The sequence below is a fragment of the Prunus mume genome, linkage group LG2 (assembly GCF_029339155.1).
Source record: "Prunus mume cultivar Tortuosa linkage group LG2, ASM2933915v1, whole genome shotgun sequence".
In the NCBI taxonomy this organism is placed as follows: Eukaryota; Viridiplantae; Streptophyta; class Magnoliopsida; order Rosales; family Rosaceae; genus Prunus; species Prunus mume.
This window is the reverse complement of record NC_142699.1, coordinates 3757489-3776938: the sequence shown is the minus strand read 5'-3', so window position 1 is coordinate 3776938 and position 19450 is coordinate 3757489. Positions and strand designations below refer to the sequence as shown.

Genomic DNA, 19450 nt, shown 5'->3' with positions numbered 1-19450 from the left:
CTCAGATAATTCAGTATAAAGATTAAGTAGTGAGTCAATTTCTGTGAACCTTTATGCAATTCACCTCCCAAACATTACTAACATGTTTAGTTTCTGTCTAAGCTTCATCCTTAAGAGCATATGATGAAGCATTTGCAACTTCTACTCATAAAGGTTATGCATGTACTCTAGTTTACCTACCAAAATCTGTCACAGTGGTAAGAACTATCACTTTGTGACTTGATATGGAAGTTCACAGTCAAGAAATTTATATTTTGTTTTTCCTTCTTAGCCGTTCCTACATTATTTCACGTAGCCATCATCTGTTTGATACATCCATCATCTCACTATGGCACTATTGTCTTGAAGCCTGGCCTGTAGACTATTGGGATAATTTAGAAAAAGAATAGAGTATAAATGTACTTAGTACGGCCATTTGTTTGTTTGTTTGATTATTTATAGGGTTAGGTACCATTTACATGCATAGGACATACATATTCTCTAGAGAAGGCGGCAAACAAGACAAGATGCCTGACCTTGGCCTGCTTAGGAAGTTGAGATCCTGTAAAGATGGATAAAATATGCCTTTGTGAATTGTGGTTATTATGTCAATTATATCTTTTTGCTAACTAAATAAGCAAGTTACTGCTTTCTGCTTTCTTTCAACCCAATTTGATCTTAAGTGAAATTAGCAGGCTCCAATCAGCCGGCAGCAGGGTCTTTTGCCGGAAGTGGTTGATGAAATTAATGGAGCATGTGTTGTTTGTTTGCTTCTTGCATGTCTTGGTGTCTGGATGATGTTTTTAAAAAAAAAAAAACTATTTTCATGTTCTGGAATTGAGCCGATGAGCCAAAGGAGGTGGAAGGGGGGTTTTCCAAACACACACTATTAAGGTGTCATGAGTGTTCAAATCTAAGACCATATGTATGTAATTCAAGGTCTTTATTCACTGAGCTAGATCCCATTGACATGTAGGAAAAAGGTTAAGATATGTTAAATCAACTGTTCGATTTCCTTCCATTGTGAAAAAAAAAAAAAAACTGGTCTGTTATGATTTTTGTTCAGCCCAGCATGAAGGTGATAGCATTGCCATTGGGCCTCAAGATTCGATGTTTTTCAGGTTAGGTTTGGATATTTTTAAGCACAATGATAGAAACGGAGGAGCACCTGTCTGTTGGTGGCCCAACTGCTCACCTACTTAATTAACGTTTTACCCTACAAATCACTTAAAAATTAATATTAGCTTCAATTATAGTTTTTGGGAAGGACTTCTTGCTCTACAGGGGTTGCTTTCAGTTTTAAATCTACAAAAAAGCTCAAGGGTTTTAGACCAAAAAAAAAAACCTATATTTAGGTTGAATGTTAAGATTAAAAATTATCTTTTAAACTTTCCAAACAAAGAACTTTAGCAATATGTGTCCCAGTTTAAGGGTGCAAGTGTGGGTCAATGGGGTCTAAGCCAGGACCTTGATTTGTAGATCAGAGGTCTCAGGTTTGAATCCCCACGACGTCTCTGTAGTTTGAACAATCTTCAACTTTAGTCTCATAATTTTCTTATTTTTACAAATTTAGTACCACTCGTTAACTTCGTTAAAATTGAAGATAGTAATTTGAAGAAAGATGGGGCAACATGTGCATTTCACGTGTGTAGATCGTTGCCTTTCATGTGTGTTGATTTTATAAGAAGGCATGTCTTAACAAGTGAGTTGATCTTGAAACCCTAATTGGAAAGTAAGGGATTTTCCTGGATAAATTCTTGGTGAATTTGAAATGTCATGTTGAGTACGCTCTCACACATCGCACTTGAAATGTTGAAAATGCCCATGCAACTGTTGTCACATTACGTTTTTATTCAATTTTAATTGGATTAGTGAATGTGACTAAAATTGTAAAAGTATGCACACTACATGACTAAAATTGACCGAACTAAAGTGAACAATTGCTCAAACTATAGAAAACAAAAGCGTAAAACAGCATATATAAATTCTTCCTTTTTACAGTCTACTATTTTTATTTTTTACTATGAAAAGAGGAAACAAACAAAATAAAATATTTGATCATTTTTTACCAAGTTAAAATCACTGCTATTAAAAGAATTATGGTACTCCTGTTGATAAATTCATTCTCATGAAAATAAACTTACTGAATCAAGATCGAAAATATTCTTCCAGACTATTTGTTTGCAATAATATTGCCATATTATGAAAAATGGAATACTAAATCAATTGATTTTCATTTAAATGTGTGGTTTAAATCCACTATCTAATAGCATATGCATTTATTGAAAGAACATTACCTAGATTAAGGTTAGGGATGACATTACTTAGACTAAAAGAGTTCAAGTTAACCCACCAAATCAGAATTAAGTCATGAGTAACGAAAAAATAGACAGATTTAATGGAAAAGACCAATATTGTAAAACAAAATCTAATTTAAGGACGACAATAACTATTTTTGAAAATTAAGGACGAAAAATATAACTTACGAAGTAATTCAAGTTCTATTGCTACTAAATTTTTTTACTATAATATTTAATCTAATTTAAGGACGACGATAACTATTTTTAAAATTAAGGACGAAAAATATAACTTACGAACTAATTCAGATTCCATTGCTACAATTTAGCCAAATTTTTTTACTATAATATTTTCATCAAAGTATACATGAACATGAGTGGAAAAGTTAGAGTAATTTGCGCTCCATTCCAAACCAGCCAAATAAAGATATTATTTGCTGGGGTAGAGCGCATCATGCTGGTAGCACAAAACAATCCAAGCTGACACTACCCCACTTGGCCACCACTAATTACTACTCATTTCCATATTTTAAAACATATTATTATTATTATTATTATTATTTCTGTTTTCTTTTTGGCCAGATCTAAATTTGAATTTTTTTGGGAGAAAATATCTAAATTTGAAATTTAAACGGTCTAGTAGTTAAGGGCCAGCCAGGGTGTCCAATCATCCACCTCCTCTCTCTCCTCAGAGCTGGCAAACCCTAATTTTAACCTCAGCCACCTCAGCCTCAGGTCAACTAACCCCAATTAGATTTTTCCCCCTTTAAAAACCACAAGCCTCAGCCCTAAATCTCGTACAACCCAACCCAAAACGAAGGCGTCTTGGTAAACGCCGCCTCTCCTGCTCCTTCTTCCTCCTTCTCAACATCCTTGCATTTCCAAAACCCTAACCTCAACCCTCAGCGAAAATGAGAGAGTGCATTTCAATCCACATTGGTCAAGCCGGTATCCAAGTGGGCAACGCCTGCTGGGAGCTCTACTGCCTCGAGCACGGCATTGGCCCTGATGGCCAGATGCCCAGTGACAAGACCGTCGGCCGCGGCGACGACGCCTTCAACACCTTCTTCTCCGAGACCGGCGCCGGCAAGCACGTCCCTCGCGCCATCTTCGTCGATCTGGAGCCCACCGTCATCGATGAGGTCCGCACCGGCACCTACCGCCAGCTCTTCCACCCCGAGCAGCTCATCTCCGGCAAGGAGGACGCAGCCAACAACTTCGCCCGCGGCCACTATACCATCGGCAAGGAGATCGTCGATCTCTGCCTGGACCGCATCAGGAAGCTTGCTGATAACTGTACCGGGCTTCAGGGGTTCTTGGTCTTCAATGCCGTTGGTGGCGGTACCGGGTCGGGTCTCGGGTCGTTGCTTCTGGAGCGGCTTTCTGTCGATTATGGAAAGAAATCCAAGTTGGGTTTCACTGTGTACCCTTCTCCTCAGGTTTCTACTTCTGTTGTGGAGCCTTACAACAGTGTTCTCTCTACCCATTCTCTGCTTGAGCACACCGATGTGTCTGTGTTGCTCGACAATGAGGCCATCTACGACATCTGCCGGAGGTCTCTTGATATCGAGCGTCCCACATACACCAATCTCAATCGCCTTGTCTCTCAGGTAATTTATCAAGCGTCTTTGGTGCATTAGCTTCTGATGGATTGTATTTTACCAAATACCTTATGTGCATCGCTACTGATTCTGATTTGTTTGGATTTGACGACTGATGGGTTGTTGGTTTTTGTTGCTTTGCAGGTGATTTCTTCTCTGACGGCCTCTTTGAGGTTCGATGGAGCTCTGAATGTGGATGTGACTGAGTTCCAGACCAACCTGGTTCCTTACCCCAGGATCCATTTCATGCTTTCATCTTATGCTCCGGTGATCTCTGCTGAGAAGGCGTATCATGAGCAGCTCTCGGTGGCTGAGATCACCAACAGTGCATTTGAGCCGGCTTCTATGATGGCCAAGTGTGATCCCCGCCATGGCAAGTACATGGCATGCTGTTTGATGTACCGAGGTGATGTGGTGCCCAAGGATGTGAATGCGGCGGTGGCCACCATCAAGACCAAGAGGACAATCCAGTTTGTGGACTGGTGCCCTACTGGGTTCAAGTGTGGTATCAATTACCAGCCACCCACTGTTGTTCCGGGCGGTGATCTTGCCAAGGTGCAGAGGGCTGTTTGCATGATCTCCAACTCCACCAGTGTTGCCGAGGTGTTTTCTCGCATTGATCACAAGTTTGACTTGATGTATGCCAAGCGTGCTTTTGTGCATTGGTATGTGGGTGAGGGCATGGAGGAAGGAGAGTTCTCGGAGGCTCGTGAGGATCTTGCTGCTCTGGAGAAGGATTATGAGGAGGTTGGCGCTGAGTCTGCTGAGGGAGATGATGGCGATGAAGGAGATGACTACTGAGAGTCTTGAGCTTCGTGCCTTTATGTGTTTTGGTATTTCTATGTTTTTGTATTGAATGCTGTTTGTGGCTGGTGTATGTGAGCTATGCATCTTCATAGCACAGACTTCTCTATGTTTAAGTATATGGTTTTATTTTCTATGTTAGTTTGGTTTTATTTGCTGCTGCTTCTGCAATCTATCATATATTAATAATGCTTAATGGGTTAAGGTATTCTTAATTTAACTCAGAATAAGAAACTATGTATGGAAAACTAAGCATCAGTCCCAAACTTGGCATTTATATTATTCACACAAGGGCAAGAGGACTAGATTCTGAAAAGACTAGATCTGAAGCATTAAGTTTTCATTGAGTTCTTCCCATGTTTTGCTTTACCGGTGCTATTCCCGTTTAGCACTCGTTTCATGGAAGTCTTTCTCCTTTCCATGGTGCAATCTGAAGCATTCCATAGACACCTAATCCCAAAATGAAATTTTAAAGGCGTCACAATTTTGGTTTTATTTGCTGCTGCTTCTGCAATCCAATATATCTTTATGAATGGTGAAAGTTAAAAGAACATGGGAAAGAAGAATGAATGGATATGATGAGATCAACTACTTCCTTCTAATCAATCTTGCTGCTACTTTCTTCTAATCACTAGTTATATTCGCTTCTGCTTCTAATCAATTTTGGTTTTATTTGCTGCCAGCTTCTGCAACCCACATAATTTTTTTTTATTCGTGTGACACATGGTAAATCATGAATTGGAATTGTTCCATGGTGTATATATTAATACACATGGAGGAAGGAATGAGAATAATTCTAATATCATTCCATGCAAGTAAACAAGTTATTGGAACTTTTGTACTTCAATCCAAGATAAGAATCATATTTGAAAAGCTAAACAAGGACTGAATATTATTTTCATTGGGGGAAAAAAGGGTTGTGACAGCCATCGAGTTTCATTTACCAACACCAAAATGATGAAAGGATTAGAATCTTAGGTCTTTTTTTATACAAGGCAATCTGAAGTATCCCATCCCAGCATTAAACCATATTATACTAAATGAAATCTTAGAGACGTCCTAATTTTTCAACTAGGCGGTTCTCTATTTCAAGTCTCTTCTTCACCATCAACCCGTACTTCGGAACTAGATTTGTATCCGGAGTTGCTACAAGTTTGCTCTTGAGAGATGTATTCCCTAGCTTCTTCTCATACAAGCATTTGAAGGGCACAAAACTTCCTTCGTTGTGGCATAGCCAACCATGAGCAGCCCTCAATGCAGCTCCTAGAGAAGCTGAATCTATAAAGGGCACAAAAAGGAAAGAAAGAATAAGTTGCAGTGATCTCTCCAACAAGCAAAGTTCAATCTTGTAAAACAAGGAAAGTATCAAGACCACTGCCCATTTTGACTTGGGAGATAAACTTTTTTGAGTAGCCTAGATTCAGATGCATAGATATTTGATGCAATGCTTACCCGGTCTTTCAACTGTGTAGACCTCACATCCAAAAACACAAGCTGCTATGCCCAGGATGGAGTGATTTACTGACGCACCCCCTGTGGCTATTAATCGTTTTGGAGGAGAAGGCATTCCAAATCTTTCTGCATGACCTCGCATTGACACAAACGGGCCCTCTATTACTGCCCGGACCTGCAAATTTGTAAATTAGTCTTTCTTAGGAAGAGCTCATGTAGGATATCCTCTAACTATGTGAGCAATTTTGATTTTAAAATACAAACCTCAGAAGCACCATCAAATTCCTTCTCCACTTCACGTTCATTCACGCCCTCCAAAGTTTCACCGTTAAAATTTTCAAGAACATAGCGGTGAAAACCAACTAGAAGCATAAACTAGAGCTTATCATTTGCTGCTTAATTTTATGATTGAATTTATAAAATTAAATAGAAATAAAGGCAGATGGATATCCAAGCATTATAGAATCCCAAAAATAACATATTCTTAAACAAAAAACAAAACAAGAAAAGGAAGGCTAACATGCAAAGACTTAAAGAAGCAACAATGTATTGTTAAAGCTCCAGGGCAGCACACAATCCATTTGACTATTTACCTGCCCAAAGCAAATAAATAGATCAGAAACAACTATTTAGGTTAAAACCTTAGTTTGTCCAATTACAATTTGGCTGGAAACTGCCACATGCCATAACAAGTATTGTTGATCGAAAACCAACCAGAAAAAAGGGCAATTCAACTGGAGATACCAAATATGGACTAACCTCAGTCACTAAGTGAGAAAGAGAATACAAGTATAAATGGAGCAAATAATTAAGAAAATAATCCAACCTGGCAGTGGGGGAAGAATTTCATGCTCCTTGTAGTAGAAACCCAACTTTCCACCTATAGCAGAAACCACAATATGAAATAGAGAACAGATGACAATAATTCCTATAAGAAAGTAGTTAATTATTTATTTCCGTTTGGCTGGAAAGAAAGAAAGTAGTTCAGACACGACACATACTGACCATTTAGAGGTAATGTAGACGAAAGCTGTTGAGCGAATTTTTCCCAACTGCTTTCCGTATAGCGATTGCGAACATCTAAAATGAAGATTGAGGTCATACTAGGAAACTAGAAGATATATCTTAATTAGAACTGTAGGAATATGCATCAATACATGGTTGTACCTTCACGAGTTAGAGACCCATTCTTGTAGCACAACATTACCATGTACCCTTTTGTGTCAACAGGATTAGGGAAAACATGTCCTTCCAATCTAGGTTGAGGATCATCAGTAATCCCAATGACCTGAGAAACAGGTAAAAGTGGATGAGAGCAAGTGAGAATCCAGAGAAATAGTAGCTTGTATAGTATTTTATATAGGAAAAACAATTGGGATTCTAGTCTTGACTCCTGCAACATGCAATATGAAGATTAAACTGAATATCTCTAAAGAAAGGTATCATTGCCCTACACTCTACAAGATAATGCAATTGGTTAATGGATTATTTGGTAAAAACAGGGAGGAGAAGAAGGGAGGAAGGAGGGAGAAAATGTAATGAAATGCTACAAAAAATGAAAACTAAAAACTAATAGAAATTTCAAATAGTTGTTCTTTTTAAGTTCTTGTTTCATATATTCTCCTTCATTTCTCCATCCTTTCTCCAACCTCTCTTCATTCTCTCCCTTCTTTCTCCCATATGTTTGTCTCTATCTTTAGCTAAGATGATGTAAAGTAACACATCCTCTCTCCACCCCCTCTTCATTTTCCTTCTACATTTTTATTTTTAAAATTTTATCTATTTTCATATGTTTCATATTCCTATCTCTCTCATTTCGCTCCTCTCACCATTCTCTTAATTGGAAAAAGAGAACAGAAAACAATAATGTTAAAAAAGATGACTACGAATTTCTGTTTCAACTTACAGTGTCACTTGTGCCAAGACTGATTGCTAGATCCCCTGGGGTACTTAGGGTTAAACCTGCAGGTCCAAAATGCTTCCAGCTCAGAAGTTATTTAAAAACAGAGGACAAACAAAAACATATTATTATGAAAGGATAAAATACAACAGCCAACAGCAGAGCTAGAAAGGAATAAAAGAGATTTCACCAGTGCATCAGCAACTTAGAAATATTAGCGACATAAATAAGTGATTTAAAAGGATTCACTTATGAAATAAGAAAATCAGGAACCTGCCACACTGTTGGGGTTGTCTCCTGACCACTGAATAACCAAACAATTCTTGTTGAAGCGAAATCTGAAAAGAGATTAAAAATTTTACAAATTTATAAATAAACCCAATCCTAGACATGTATTTATAAAAAAACCCAAGCACTATTTAAACATAGAAACACACCCAAAATCAACCTCAAAGTCAACTTTTTGGGTGTGTTTATAAATTTTTGAAACATAATTTCAACTCCCATTTTGGGTGTTTTAGTGAAACTAATATTTTTGAAACAGTAAGTTCAACAGTGGGTGCAGATGAAAATTGAGACCACAGTATCATATTTCTATTCAATACAAAATAATTTCGATTTGTTTTCTTCCTTTTTGATAAGTAGACCTTGCATATTACAGATTTAGTTAGTTTCGAAGAGGGAGAAGTCATATTATGCAGGTTTCTTCGTACCATGCAAATGTTTTGGCAAATAGAAAACACAATAGAGAAAAAAAGATACTACCAATATTTCGAAAAAAATATTAGAATGTAGCATATCATAACAGTACAAGAGTTCTTATAAAAAATAAATGAAAACCACTGTGCAAAACAACAATTATTTATGCCCCTGTTTCAAAGGTCCAAGGTATTTCTCAATAATCCTATCCCTTTAGCCCATTTGGTTCACTTTACTTATTTATTAATTTAGACGTTAATCTATTTCAGACTTACATTGACATTTTTCGTATTGTGGTGGACTGAATTTATTTCAATATCAACACATTACAGTTAAATGTATATTACCCCCAAAAGATTCATATCTACATCTTCTGATGTAAACTTAATGCACCAAAATCAATGAAAGATAAATATTCTAATACATCATATAGATGAGCAATGTCAAGAGAATGCTAAAAGACACAAACCCCATTTACCCCCACCCACCCAAACAAACAATACAATATAATTGAAATTAACTGCCACTGACCTGTCCACAAAATAGGAAGCAATGTGGCCAGCAACAGCATGGGCAGGGGATATCTTTCCAAGTTTTCCCTCCAGACCAGGGGCAGTGGCCTTCAATAAACATGAAGCACCAAGAAAATGAATCAAATTGGAAACAGTAAACTGATTATGAGACACTGAGGATACACTTCGTAAAGTGGCGAAGAAATTTAACATGAATCAGATACATAACTAACCAGGAAGAATTACACGTAAAATATAACAAACCTCTAAAAGTATATTAGACCAGGCCCTTTTCTTTAAATCCATCAAGTTCATCCCTGCACCGTCAGATTCATCAATACAAGCATATTCCCCTATGAGAAGAGACGCCATAAAAGAACTAACAAGGGAGATCCTCTCAGTGTTGTCGTAAGCTTCGGGATGTGTCTCGAATATCTTCTTAATCTGTGGGCCTGTGAATCTTTCATAACCACGTGAACCTGTAAGTTGGGATAACTCTAATGCTCCACCAACAGCCTTCTCTAACTCTCTACATTGTGCTGTGGTGCTGCTGTCCATCCATACCGGAGATTCATTTACAGAAAAGGCATCATTAAACTGATCCACTAATGCCTTCTTAGGGTCCAATGTTGATAATATTGAAGAACTGCCCTTCTTCCAATAGACACTACCGTGTTGCTGTCCACTGCCAGAAACAGCAGCAATTTTCCCAATATCCAAATTTGAGTTGGCAAGTTTATTAAGTACGAGATCTAGAGCTTCCACCCACATCAAGGTGGGTGAAACTATTCTACCATTAACTGAGGGGTCTCGGTAAACTCCATCTTTGGTTTTGTAATGGGGCAAATCAGTGTCAAATTGGACAAGCTCTGTAGTTAAAATGTTGAGATTGGAGTCTAGAACAGTTGCCTTCAGAGACCTTGAAGTAGAATCCAAAATAAATTAATAAATAAAAATCCAGTTTTACCCAATTCAGATTACAGAAAATTGATTCCCATATGCAATTTAACTTCTCATGAAGAATGATAAACTTGAGAAAACTGAACTAAAAAGATATGAAGAAAGAAAGAATCCTAATTAACTTCACTGTTTATGGAATTCAATAATACAATTAGAACCCACAACCATAAACAAGCCAAAGTGTGACCTTGAAGAAGAACCAGAAATACATTAATAAAGAAAAATCAAGTTTTACCGAATTCAGATTACAGACAATCGATACTCATATGCAATTTAACTCTCATGGATAATGATAAACTTGAGGAAACTGAACTAAAAAGATGTGAAGAAACAGAGATTCCCATGTAATGCAATAGAACAATGAGAACCCACAACCATAATCATACCAAGTTGTGAATTTGTGATGTGGGCAATTCTGATCTTGTGAGCAGCATCAAAGAACGAAATCAAACCAGAGAGAAAGAGCGAGGGATTGGTAACTTACTGAGTAGAGCTGTCAAATCCAAGAAAATAAGAATCCTTAGGGAGTGAGAAATCTGCCATTGGAGCAAGCCAAACCAACTCTGATTGATCCTACTCTGGTTTCAACAGCGCGACCAGTCCACAGTGAAATTGACGAAAATTGGAAGCCTGCCTTGCTTATATACCAAAGGTGCTGCTGACGATTGAAACGGAAATTGGTTAGTATAAGATTGTATTGAATTCAAAGAGTGGATTTTGGATAAGGATGAAAATGGATTTTCATGTATTTGGGAAGAAATTAATGTGCGCGACAAATGGATTTGATTTGCTGACAGAAATCCAGGTAATCAAAACAATGAGTTTGGATGATCACTGAAACGGGATATTAGAAAGAGGATATTGAACGATTATGGTTGAAGAAGTGGGTAACTAACCACATACTATTTATCACTACCATCCTCTATTTGTGGAACAAAAATTAGAGGAAAGTTTGCCAAAATGTAGTTAAATTATTATTCATCTATCGCTTTACTACCTAAATTTATTTCTCAAAAAATTTTGTAATCCTCATTTTTACTAATAATTATATCATCATTCTTGATATTCATCCCATTCATAAATTATTCATTCATCGTCCTTTTACATAGAAGCACATGCCTTAGCATATCCAGAATCATTCTCAAATAAGCTCGACATTGGGTAGTGGTATTTGTGGAGGGATGCTAGCTTGATATGTTGTGCTTATAATATTGGACCCTTCTTGTTCCAATACATAAATTATCAATCAATGAGCAAAAACCAAGCCAAGGGGTGATTTTTTGTTGTTGTTGTTGTTGTTGTTTTTGTTTTGGTTACCAAGGAAAACACAACTACAGACTAAAAGCAAAACACAGTCTAAAAGGCGTAGCTAGAAAAACTCCCCGCGTTACACAATTCACCCTCCTCCAACTCATGCCTCCATTCGCGGCCAAAAGATCAGCAGCAAAATTGCGTTCACGAAAGATGTGTTAAAAGAAACCTCTTCACAACGGCCCTTCAAGTAGTGCAGTATAGCTTCAACGATAGGAACAAAACATCGACCTTGACTAAGGCAACGAATAATGAATCCAAAAGCAGCCAAACCATCTTCCTTGACTGAGGCATCAAAGTTAAGTATCCAATGAACAAGTAGTTGGTCAAAATACTTTTCTTGCTCAGTTTAACATAAGTCTGCCAAAACTGATTTCCTATTTCTGCTACCAAAAAGATACCAAAACACCCAACTTTAAGTCCAAAATTCAATATCTTTACCATTGCCAACAATCCAACGAATTCCAAAGAGGAGTAAAGAACGAGCATCCAAAATACCTTTCCAAGAATTAGAAGAATTAGTAGTTTCCCGACAAAAATATGATTACGTAAGTACTTTTTTTTTGTTTTTTTGTTGGTGGAACCTGGAAAACAATACCAAGGCGCAAATAGTGCAAGCAAATACAGAAGCAGGAGTCCAATTAGTAGGGGACTACAAGCACGCATACAACACAGCCAAAGACCAATCAAGATACAAGATAAAGCAGAAATGCCAGATAAAGAAAGAAACAGACGGTGCCATAGATGGGCAGAGAATATCAAAATCTGATCTAGCATTCCTCAAGCACTGTGAATTGGGGGGCAAGGAAGACCATCTTTGTCCAATATTCCAATCAAAGAGGATGGGGGTCTGTTGACCCAAACAGAAAGACTCATCCTCGACATAGCTAACTTGGCTAAGTGATAGGCTGCCAAGTTTGCAGTCCTAGGGACCCATGACCAGTTACAATCCTGAAAGGTAGAGCAAGAGTTCCTGATGCTACGAAGGATTGGATAGAGCTGCCACCTACCTCTTGAGGAGTTGAACCTGATGCTAATGGTGTCAAGATTTATGGATGCCTCTTTGGAATCAGAGCTTCATAAGGCAGGTATTGACTACGTGATTCTAGTGTGAGCCCTTTTGCTGCTGGCCTTGCAAAATGACATCCTGTCCAAAATGAAGCCAGACTGTACTCAGCTTCAATGCTGAGACTCTGGCTATTTTGGACAGGATGTCAATTTTGCTAAGGCCAGCACAAGGGCACTACTCAGAGTAGTCCATACCTGCCTTATGAAGCTGGTTCCAAGAGGCCATTATCTTGACACCATTAGTCAGGAGGGGACCAACATTGTGGGGTTTGCTCAAGCCTACGAAGGGGTCACTGCAGTTGCATTCTTCGAGGCTTGAGCAAACCCCACAATGTTGCAAAACCAGAACATGAGATTCACAGATTACCGCCATTGGTGATAGTGGGTGAGATTCGATAGTCATCTTGCATCGCATTTTCCAAATGTACCAGCAAATGTAACCAACACCAGTCATGATGTTGTCCTTGTCACTCGAATTTTCCTTCAAACTCAAGGAGAGAGACAAAAGCCATTTATCAAACGTGGTGATAGTTCTTTTGTCTACGAACAATTTTAACCCACCAACTAACATCATCCATCAAAATTTTTCCAACCAAATTTAGTCAAAGTCATTTATTAAAGAAAGAAGCAGGCTTGAGGGTCCTCTCAAAATCACTTCAGCTACAAGTCTGTTACACCATGCTGTACATTACTTTAATATTAGAATTGAAAACACAAACACAAGGCAAAATTGTAGCAATGATCCCTCGACTAAAACCCGACTTTACTTTTTGTCCCTCATGTTGCAAAATTGTTATAGTTATCCTTCAGTTAGATCTTGTGTTGCACAACTAGTCCTTTTACAAACACTAACATTACTTATGAATATTCATTTCACAAAACTGAAATTACTACAATTTTTTTTTATAAAAAAAGTTGAAGGATATGATGCGTTAGGTGCTTTGCCTGGATGTGAAGTCTTCAAAAGGCCAATGTCTGCTTTGTGGTCTTAAATGAAGGTTGAGAATCCTTCAAAACATCAATGATTACTCCAACCTTTAACCACATTTGCTAACTTGGTATCTCTATTTTTGATTTTGTAATCTCGACGACCAAGCCTAAGCCTAAACAAAGGTTTACTGAGATCTGTCCAACAGTCCAAGGCACACAAGTTCTAACAACTCTGTAGCTAAGGGAGCTCCATTGCTCGTAAGGTTAGTAACCTCAATCAGAGTTTTTTAGTTTGTAATTCCTATTATCCCATATGGTTGTTTCCCGTTTCATTATTTTAAAAAAAAATTCATTGTGTTCTGCTTAAAAAAAGAAAAAGAAAAACCAAACATAAAAAGTTGGCAGAAATAACTTTGGGATTGGTTAGTCCTATAGTGCAACTTGGTCAGTGGTTATGGAGTCGAGCAAAGCGTGATTACAACGAAAAAACAAACCTATCCAAGAGTGTTACACTAGCGAAATCAACTCAAACATCTTTAATGATGTTTCAAAGGTCCTAACCTATATGTCAAAATTTGGCTCAGGCAACGGATAAAATTGGTCGCTCATGTGCCCACTCTAGCAAGGTACTGATGATCAATGCCTATTACCATGCACCTTCCAGATCCAGAGTTCCTTTTTAGTTGCAGGATCTTCCGCAAAAAAGAAAGTCTGAGCCATTGTGTTCAGAAGCAATCTTCTCAAACATATGGATTTGTTCCAGCTACAGGAAACTGAAAGAAAATAAATCACGAATCACAAAGCCAGAATGTCACCAGCTCCAGCTATAGGAAAAGCCAATAGGTACAGTGATGCCAAACACAATTCTAGCTTGAAGAGATTTTTTTTTTTTTTTTTTGGGAGTTAATTTCAATTTAGTACCCTAAACTCTTATCATTAAGGCACGTTTGCCTATGCACTCTCAATTTTAACGATTACATACCCTACGCTTTCAATTTTTTTGCAATATAGTTCCGTCGTTAACTTCAACATATAATTTTCCATTAATTGCTTGCATGGCAGGCATGGGTCTCACATATTCGCTTATTTCGATATCAATTGAAGAGTATTTTCGGATAATTGCTGTCTTCTTGGCCATGAAGAGCACATTACACGCATTAATACCAAACCATTTTTTTTTTTTTTTTTATTACAAAATACCCTTCAATTGTCATTGAAAAAAGTGAATACCTAGGCTTACTAGACAAGAAAATTAACGGAAATTTTGACGATGAAGTTATAACGGCATAACCATATTGCAAAAAATTGAAAAGTGTAAGGTATGTAATCGTTAAAATTAGAAGTGTAGAGGTAAACACCTTGTAGGTAAAAGTTCATAGTACTAAATTAAAGATATATTTTTGGTTCGAAAATGAATCCATCAGTTCATTACTTCACAGAAAGATAAGAGAAAACACACAACAAGGGCCCAGACCACACAAATGCAAACAAAATCCATAAATCAAACCAAGAAAAGGAGGTAAGAGAAATAAAGACATGCCCAATGGCTTTTATTTATGTGTCTGTTTTTTATATAAAAATTTCCCTTTGTTTGGCTCGTGTATAATCCTTGAAACGTTCAATCAACGTCTGCTTTTTGGTAGGGTGAATATTCTGCTAATTGGCAGTCTCTACTTTTGATTCTGTAATCTTGACGACCAAGCCTAAGCCTAAACCGAAGTTTACTGAGATCTGTCAAACAGTCCAAGGCACACAAAATTCTAACAACTGAAGCTAAGGGAGCGTCATTGCTCGTAAGGTCAGTAGACTAAATCACAGTTTTTCAGTTTGTATTTCCTATCATCCCATATTGCATTGTTTCCCTTCTCTGTTTTCATTTGTGTTTTGCATAAAAAATAAATAAACAGATGGCAGAAATTATTGGTCCCGTAGTGCAACTTGGTCAGTGGTTGTGGAGTCCGGCAAAGCGTGGATTGGGTTACATGGTTCATTACAAGAGAAACATAGAGTCTCTCAACCTTCAAATTGAAAAGCTTCAAGTAAAAAAAAATGGTAATCAAAATTTAGTTGATGCGTTTCAACTAAATGGAGAAGAAGTCAAGCCTGAGATTCAAATGTGGCTACAAGATGCGAATAAGGCCATAGCAGATGCTGCACAATTAACTGGTGAAGTTGCAGCGAGTAAAAATTGCATCAGCGGGATGTGCCCGGATTTGAGATGGCGTTACAATTTAGGAAAGAAAGCAATGGAGGAGAAAGAAGCAGTAAACAAGCTACTAGAAAAGGGAGATTTTCAAACAATTTCTGTTCAAGTTCCACATCGCATTGAAATTGAGTCCACAATGTCAACTGATGGTTTTCAAGCATTTGGATCAACAAGCAGAGCCATGGATCAAGTCATGACAGCGCTGAAAGATGATAAGGTCACTGTGATTGGGGTCTATGGAATGGGAGGTGTAGGCAAAACAACCATGGTGAAACAGGTTGGTGCACAAGCCCGTAAAGACGGACTCTTTGATCATGTGATTATGGCTGTCTTTAGCCAAAATCCCGACTTGATGAAGATTCAAGGCCAACTTTCAGATATGTTGGGCTTGAAATTTCAGGTGGAAACAGAATTGGGAAGAGCAGGCAGATTGAAGCAGAGGATACTAAGTGGAAACAAGACCCTTATAATCTTGGATGACATTTGGAATGCATCACAAACTACTTTGACTAGCATTGGAATTCCCAGCCCCATTGAACTGCAAGGACACAATTCCAAAGTCCTGATAACCACAAGGAGATTGAATGTTTGTCACGGCATGGAGTGCAATGTAAAAGTACATCTCAATGTCCTATCTGAAGAAGATTCCTGGAACTTGTTTGCGAAGAAAGCAAGAAAGTCTTTTGAACCAGTCACTTTCTATAATGTGGCGAGAAAGGTAGCTCGTGAATGTGCTGGTCTTCCAATTGCATTGATAGCAGTTGCAGGTTCACTTGGAGATAAAGACTTTGATGAGTGGAAAGAAGCAGCTCGACGACTGGAGATGTCCCAGCCTGCCAACCTTGAAGACGACGGAGATGTGTTCAAATGTATAAAGTTAAGCTATGACTACTTGAAAGGCGAGGATGCAAAGTCATGCTTCTTGCTTTGCTCCCTATTCGCAGAAGACAGTAATATCGCCATACAAGACTTGTTTAGTTACGGTTTGGGTTGGGATTGTTTCGAGATGGCAAGACATTGGAAGGAGCCAGAGCCAAAGCACGTTCAGTGACCAAGTACCTTAAAGCTTCCAGCTTGCTTTTGGACGGGATAAGGGAAAAATTTGTGAGAATGCATGATGTCATACGAGATATGGCCATATTAATTGCATCATCAGAAGAACATGGCCATCGGTTTTTGGTAAAAGCCGGTTGGGAATTAAATGTCTGGCCAAATGATACAGATGAAGGCTGCTCTGCAATCTCGCTAAAGGATAACTGTATAAGCAAGCTTCCTGATGAGTTGGTATGCCCAAAACTCCAAATTTTACTTCTAAATAGTAATAGTACAGTAAAGGAGATCCCAGAAGCTTTTTTCCAGAGTCTGAATGCATTAAGGGTCTTAGACCTTACCTACACTTCTATTTCAATACTACCCTCATCGTTCAATTTCCTAATAAACCTCCAAACATTGCATCTAGATCACTGTTGGTCCTTAAAGGACATTTCCGTACTCGGAAAACTAAAGAAACTTGAGATTCTTAATCTGAGATCCACTCGTTTTGAAAAATTTCCAGAAGAAATAGGAAACTTGGCCAGTCTGAGGTTGTTGGATTTGAGTTGGAATTCAAAGATAATAATTCCATCGAAAGTGATATCTAGGTTGTCTAGGTTAGAGGAACTGCTCATGGAAGGTAGTTTTGGAGACTGGGGGGGTAAAGTTGAAGGTGCAGGGGAAAGAATTAATGCTGGCTTCGATGAGTTAACTTGCTTGTCGTACTTAAACATTTTGTTTGTTCGAATTTGTAATGTAGAATGCATTCCTAAAGATGTTGAGTTCCTTCCAAATTGGGAAAAATTCTTCATATGTATCAAGAGGGAATCAGTCTCGATAGATAATTTTACGCATTCAGATTGTCCAAGACTATTGGTCCTCGAGACAACAATCGATACCTTGCCGAGTTGGTTCAACAGTGTGGTGATCGAGAGAACAGAGAAAATATTTTATAGCGAGTGCAAGGGATTAAATAACTTTCTTGTGGAATATGCCACGGAGAGATTACATGGATTGATTTCTCTTCGTGTCGAAGAGTGCAATCACATGCCAAGTTTGATGAATACAACGACAACATTGGTTCCAAATAGACCTGTGTTGGAGAAGTTGGAAGAGTTGTATGTTTATTGGTTGAATGACTTAAAAGAGTTATGTGTTGGTGACTTACCGCATGGATCTCTAGGCAATCTCAAGTTCTTGGAGGTGACAGGGTGTAAAGCCTTGGAGGGCACACTTCTTCAACCGAATTTGTGGCAGAAACTTCAAAATCTGGAAGTACTTAATATTCAAAGAATGTCTCGTATGGAATATGTGTTTGAGTCTGAAGGGCTAAAACAAGTACAGGCTGCTTTTAGAAATTGGAGAGAGATGAAATTGGCAAATCTTGGAGAACTAAAAAGCATATGGAATGGCCCAGCTCAATATGCAATCTTCCATAATCTTAAGGTTTTGACAGTATCTCGGTGTAGGAAATTGAAGACCATTTTCACAACAGACGCATCTCACTGTCTTATGCAACTGGAACTGGAAGAGCTACAGGTATATGATTGCTCTAGTTTGGAGACAATTATTGGAGCAAACGAGGGAACATTAGAGGACAGGATCATTTTTCCGCAACTGAGGTGCATATTTTTGCGGAATCTTCCAGAATTGAAAAGCTTTTATAGTGGTGGTGTTGAGTGCCCTTCATTGGAATACTTGTACGTGCACGGGTGCCATAGCCAATTTTCAATCTCTGCTTCTGACTTCCATAGCCACAAGCAAGTCCTAGTAGATAATGGGTTCTTACCGGTGAGAAGGTACGTGTTTTCTTCTTTAATCTCTACTCAATCGAAACGTGGATTTTGCGTGAAGTAATCTGTAATTGTTAAGTTCTTCTAACTCTCCTGTTTAATTCAACTTCTTGCAGAATGTTTTACCATACTATTTTAGGTGCACCCGCAAGTTCGATAGAGACTGCCTAGCAACCGAACAAGTGCAAAAAAAATTGAAGATGATCCGCCAATGTTCCAGACCACACATATCATGGCATTCCTATACTTTAGAGTTTTTATATTTGACTTGTGTATAAGATTTTTTTGGTCAATTACATCTTTGCACTCTGTTTGATCTGGAAGGGCTTTGGCTTTATCATTGTAATTGAAGGAATGTAAATGTTTTTAGGCCAACCCATCTATTGCAAAAACATGGGCCACATAAAGAATGGAAATTGAAGGAAATATGGCCACACAAAAAAAGTGATATGGTTGGGTTCTCAACCATGCTATGGACTTGGAGCTAAATCAAATTCAGTTATTAAACATGCCCTTAGTGATTCAGATTGTCCAAGACTATTGGTCCTCGACACAACAATCAATACCTTGCCGAGTTGGTTTAGCAGTATGGTGATCGAGAGAGCAGAGAAAATAATTGACAGTGAGTGCGGGGGATTAAATAACTTTCTTTGCGGAATATGCCACGGAGAGATTACATGGATTGATTTCTCTTCGTGTCAAACAGTGCAATCAGATGCCAAGTTTGATGAATACAACAACAACATTGGTTCTAAATAGACAAGAACAGGGTGCTTTTAGAAAATGGAGAAAGATGAAATTGGCCTATCTTCATGAACTAAAAAGCATATGGAATGGCCCTGCTCAATATGCAATCTTCCTTAACTTCAAATTTTGAGTGTGCAGTACTGTTGGAAATTGAAGAGC

General features: G+C 38.1%; 3 protein-coding genes across 3 annotated transcripts; 2 read left to right on the top strand and 1 right to left on the bottom strand.

The window, feature by feature from the left end:
* Positions 1 to 3073: 3073 nt before the first annotated feature.
* On the top strand, positions 3074 to 4822 carry LOC103319401 (tubulin alpha-1 chain-like). Its single transcript, XM_008220934.3, has 2 exons — positions 3074 to 3886; positions 4022 to 4822. Exons 1-2 carry the CDS (start codon positions 3188 to 3190, stop codon positions 4676 to 4678), a joined length of 1356 nt encoding a protein of 451 aa, XP_008219156.1. The 5' UTR covers positions 3074 to 3187; the 3' UTR covers positions 4679 to 4822.
* Positions 4823 to 5546: 724 nt separating this feature from the next.
* On the bottom strand, positions 5547 to 11145 carry XK-2 (xylulose kinase-2). Its single transcript, XM_089047585.1, has 11 exons — positions 10689 to 11145; positions 9509 to 10163; positions 9264 to 9352; positions 8307 to 8371; positions 8040 to 8095; positions 7301 to 7421; positions 7139 to 7213; positions 6960 to 7013; positions 6398 to 6495; positions 6134 to 6308; positions 5547 to 5959 (listed from the first exon to the last, which is right to left on the bottom strand). Exons 1-11 carry the CDS (start codon positions 10745 to 10747, stop codon positions 5730 to 5732), a joined length of 1677 nt encoding a protein of 558 aa, XP_088903711.1. The 5' UTR covers positions 10748 to 11145; the 3' UTR covers positions 5547 to 5729.
* Positions 11146 to 14697: 3552 nt separating this feature from the next.
* On the top strand, positions 14698 to 18919 carry LOC103319441 (disease resistance protein At4g27190-like). The gene is given in 4 exon segments (XM_089047582.1): positions 14698 to 15311; positions 15421 to 16708; positions 16711 to 18550; positions 18661 to 18919. Coding segments are annotated over 3 exon segments (3183 nt in total). The 5' UTR covers positions 14698 to 15311; the 3' UTR covers positions 18716 to 18919.
* The last annotated feature ends 531 nt before the right edge of the window (positions 18920 to 19450 follow it).

Coding starts and splice junctions, on each gene's coding strand:
- LOC103319401 (XM_008220934.3), top strand. CDS start 3,188: ATGAGAGAGTGCATTTCAATCCACATTGGTCAAGCCGGTATCCAAGTG. Junction 3,887..4,021: donor TCAATCGCCTTGTCTCTCAG/GTAATTTATCAA, acceptor GTTGCTTTGCAG/GTGATTTCTTCTCTGACGGC.
- XK-2 (XM_089047585.1), bottom strand. CDS start 10,747: ATGGCAGATTTCTCACTCCCTAAGGATTCTTATTTTCTTGGATTTGAC. Junction 7,014..7,138: donor GTCTACATTACCTCTAAATG/GTCAGTATGTGT, acceptor TTTCTGCTATAG/GTGGAAAGTTGGGTTTCTAC. Junction 5,960..6,133: donor CTACACAGTTGAAAGACCGG/GTAAGCATTGCA, acceptor TGCCCTTTATAG/ATTCAGCTTCTCTAGGAGCT.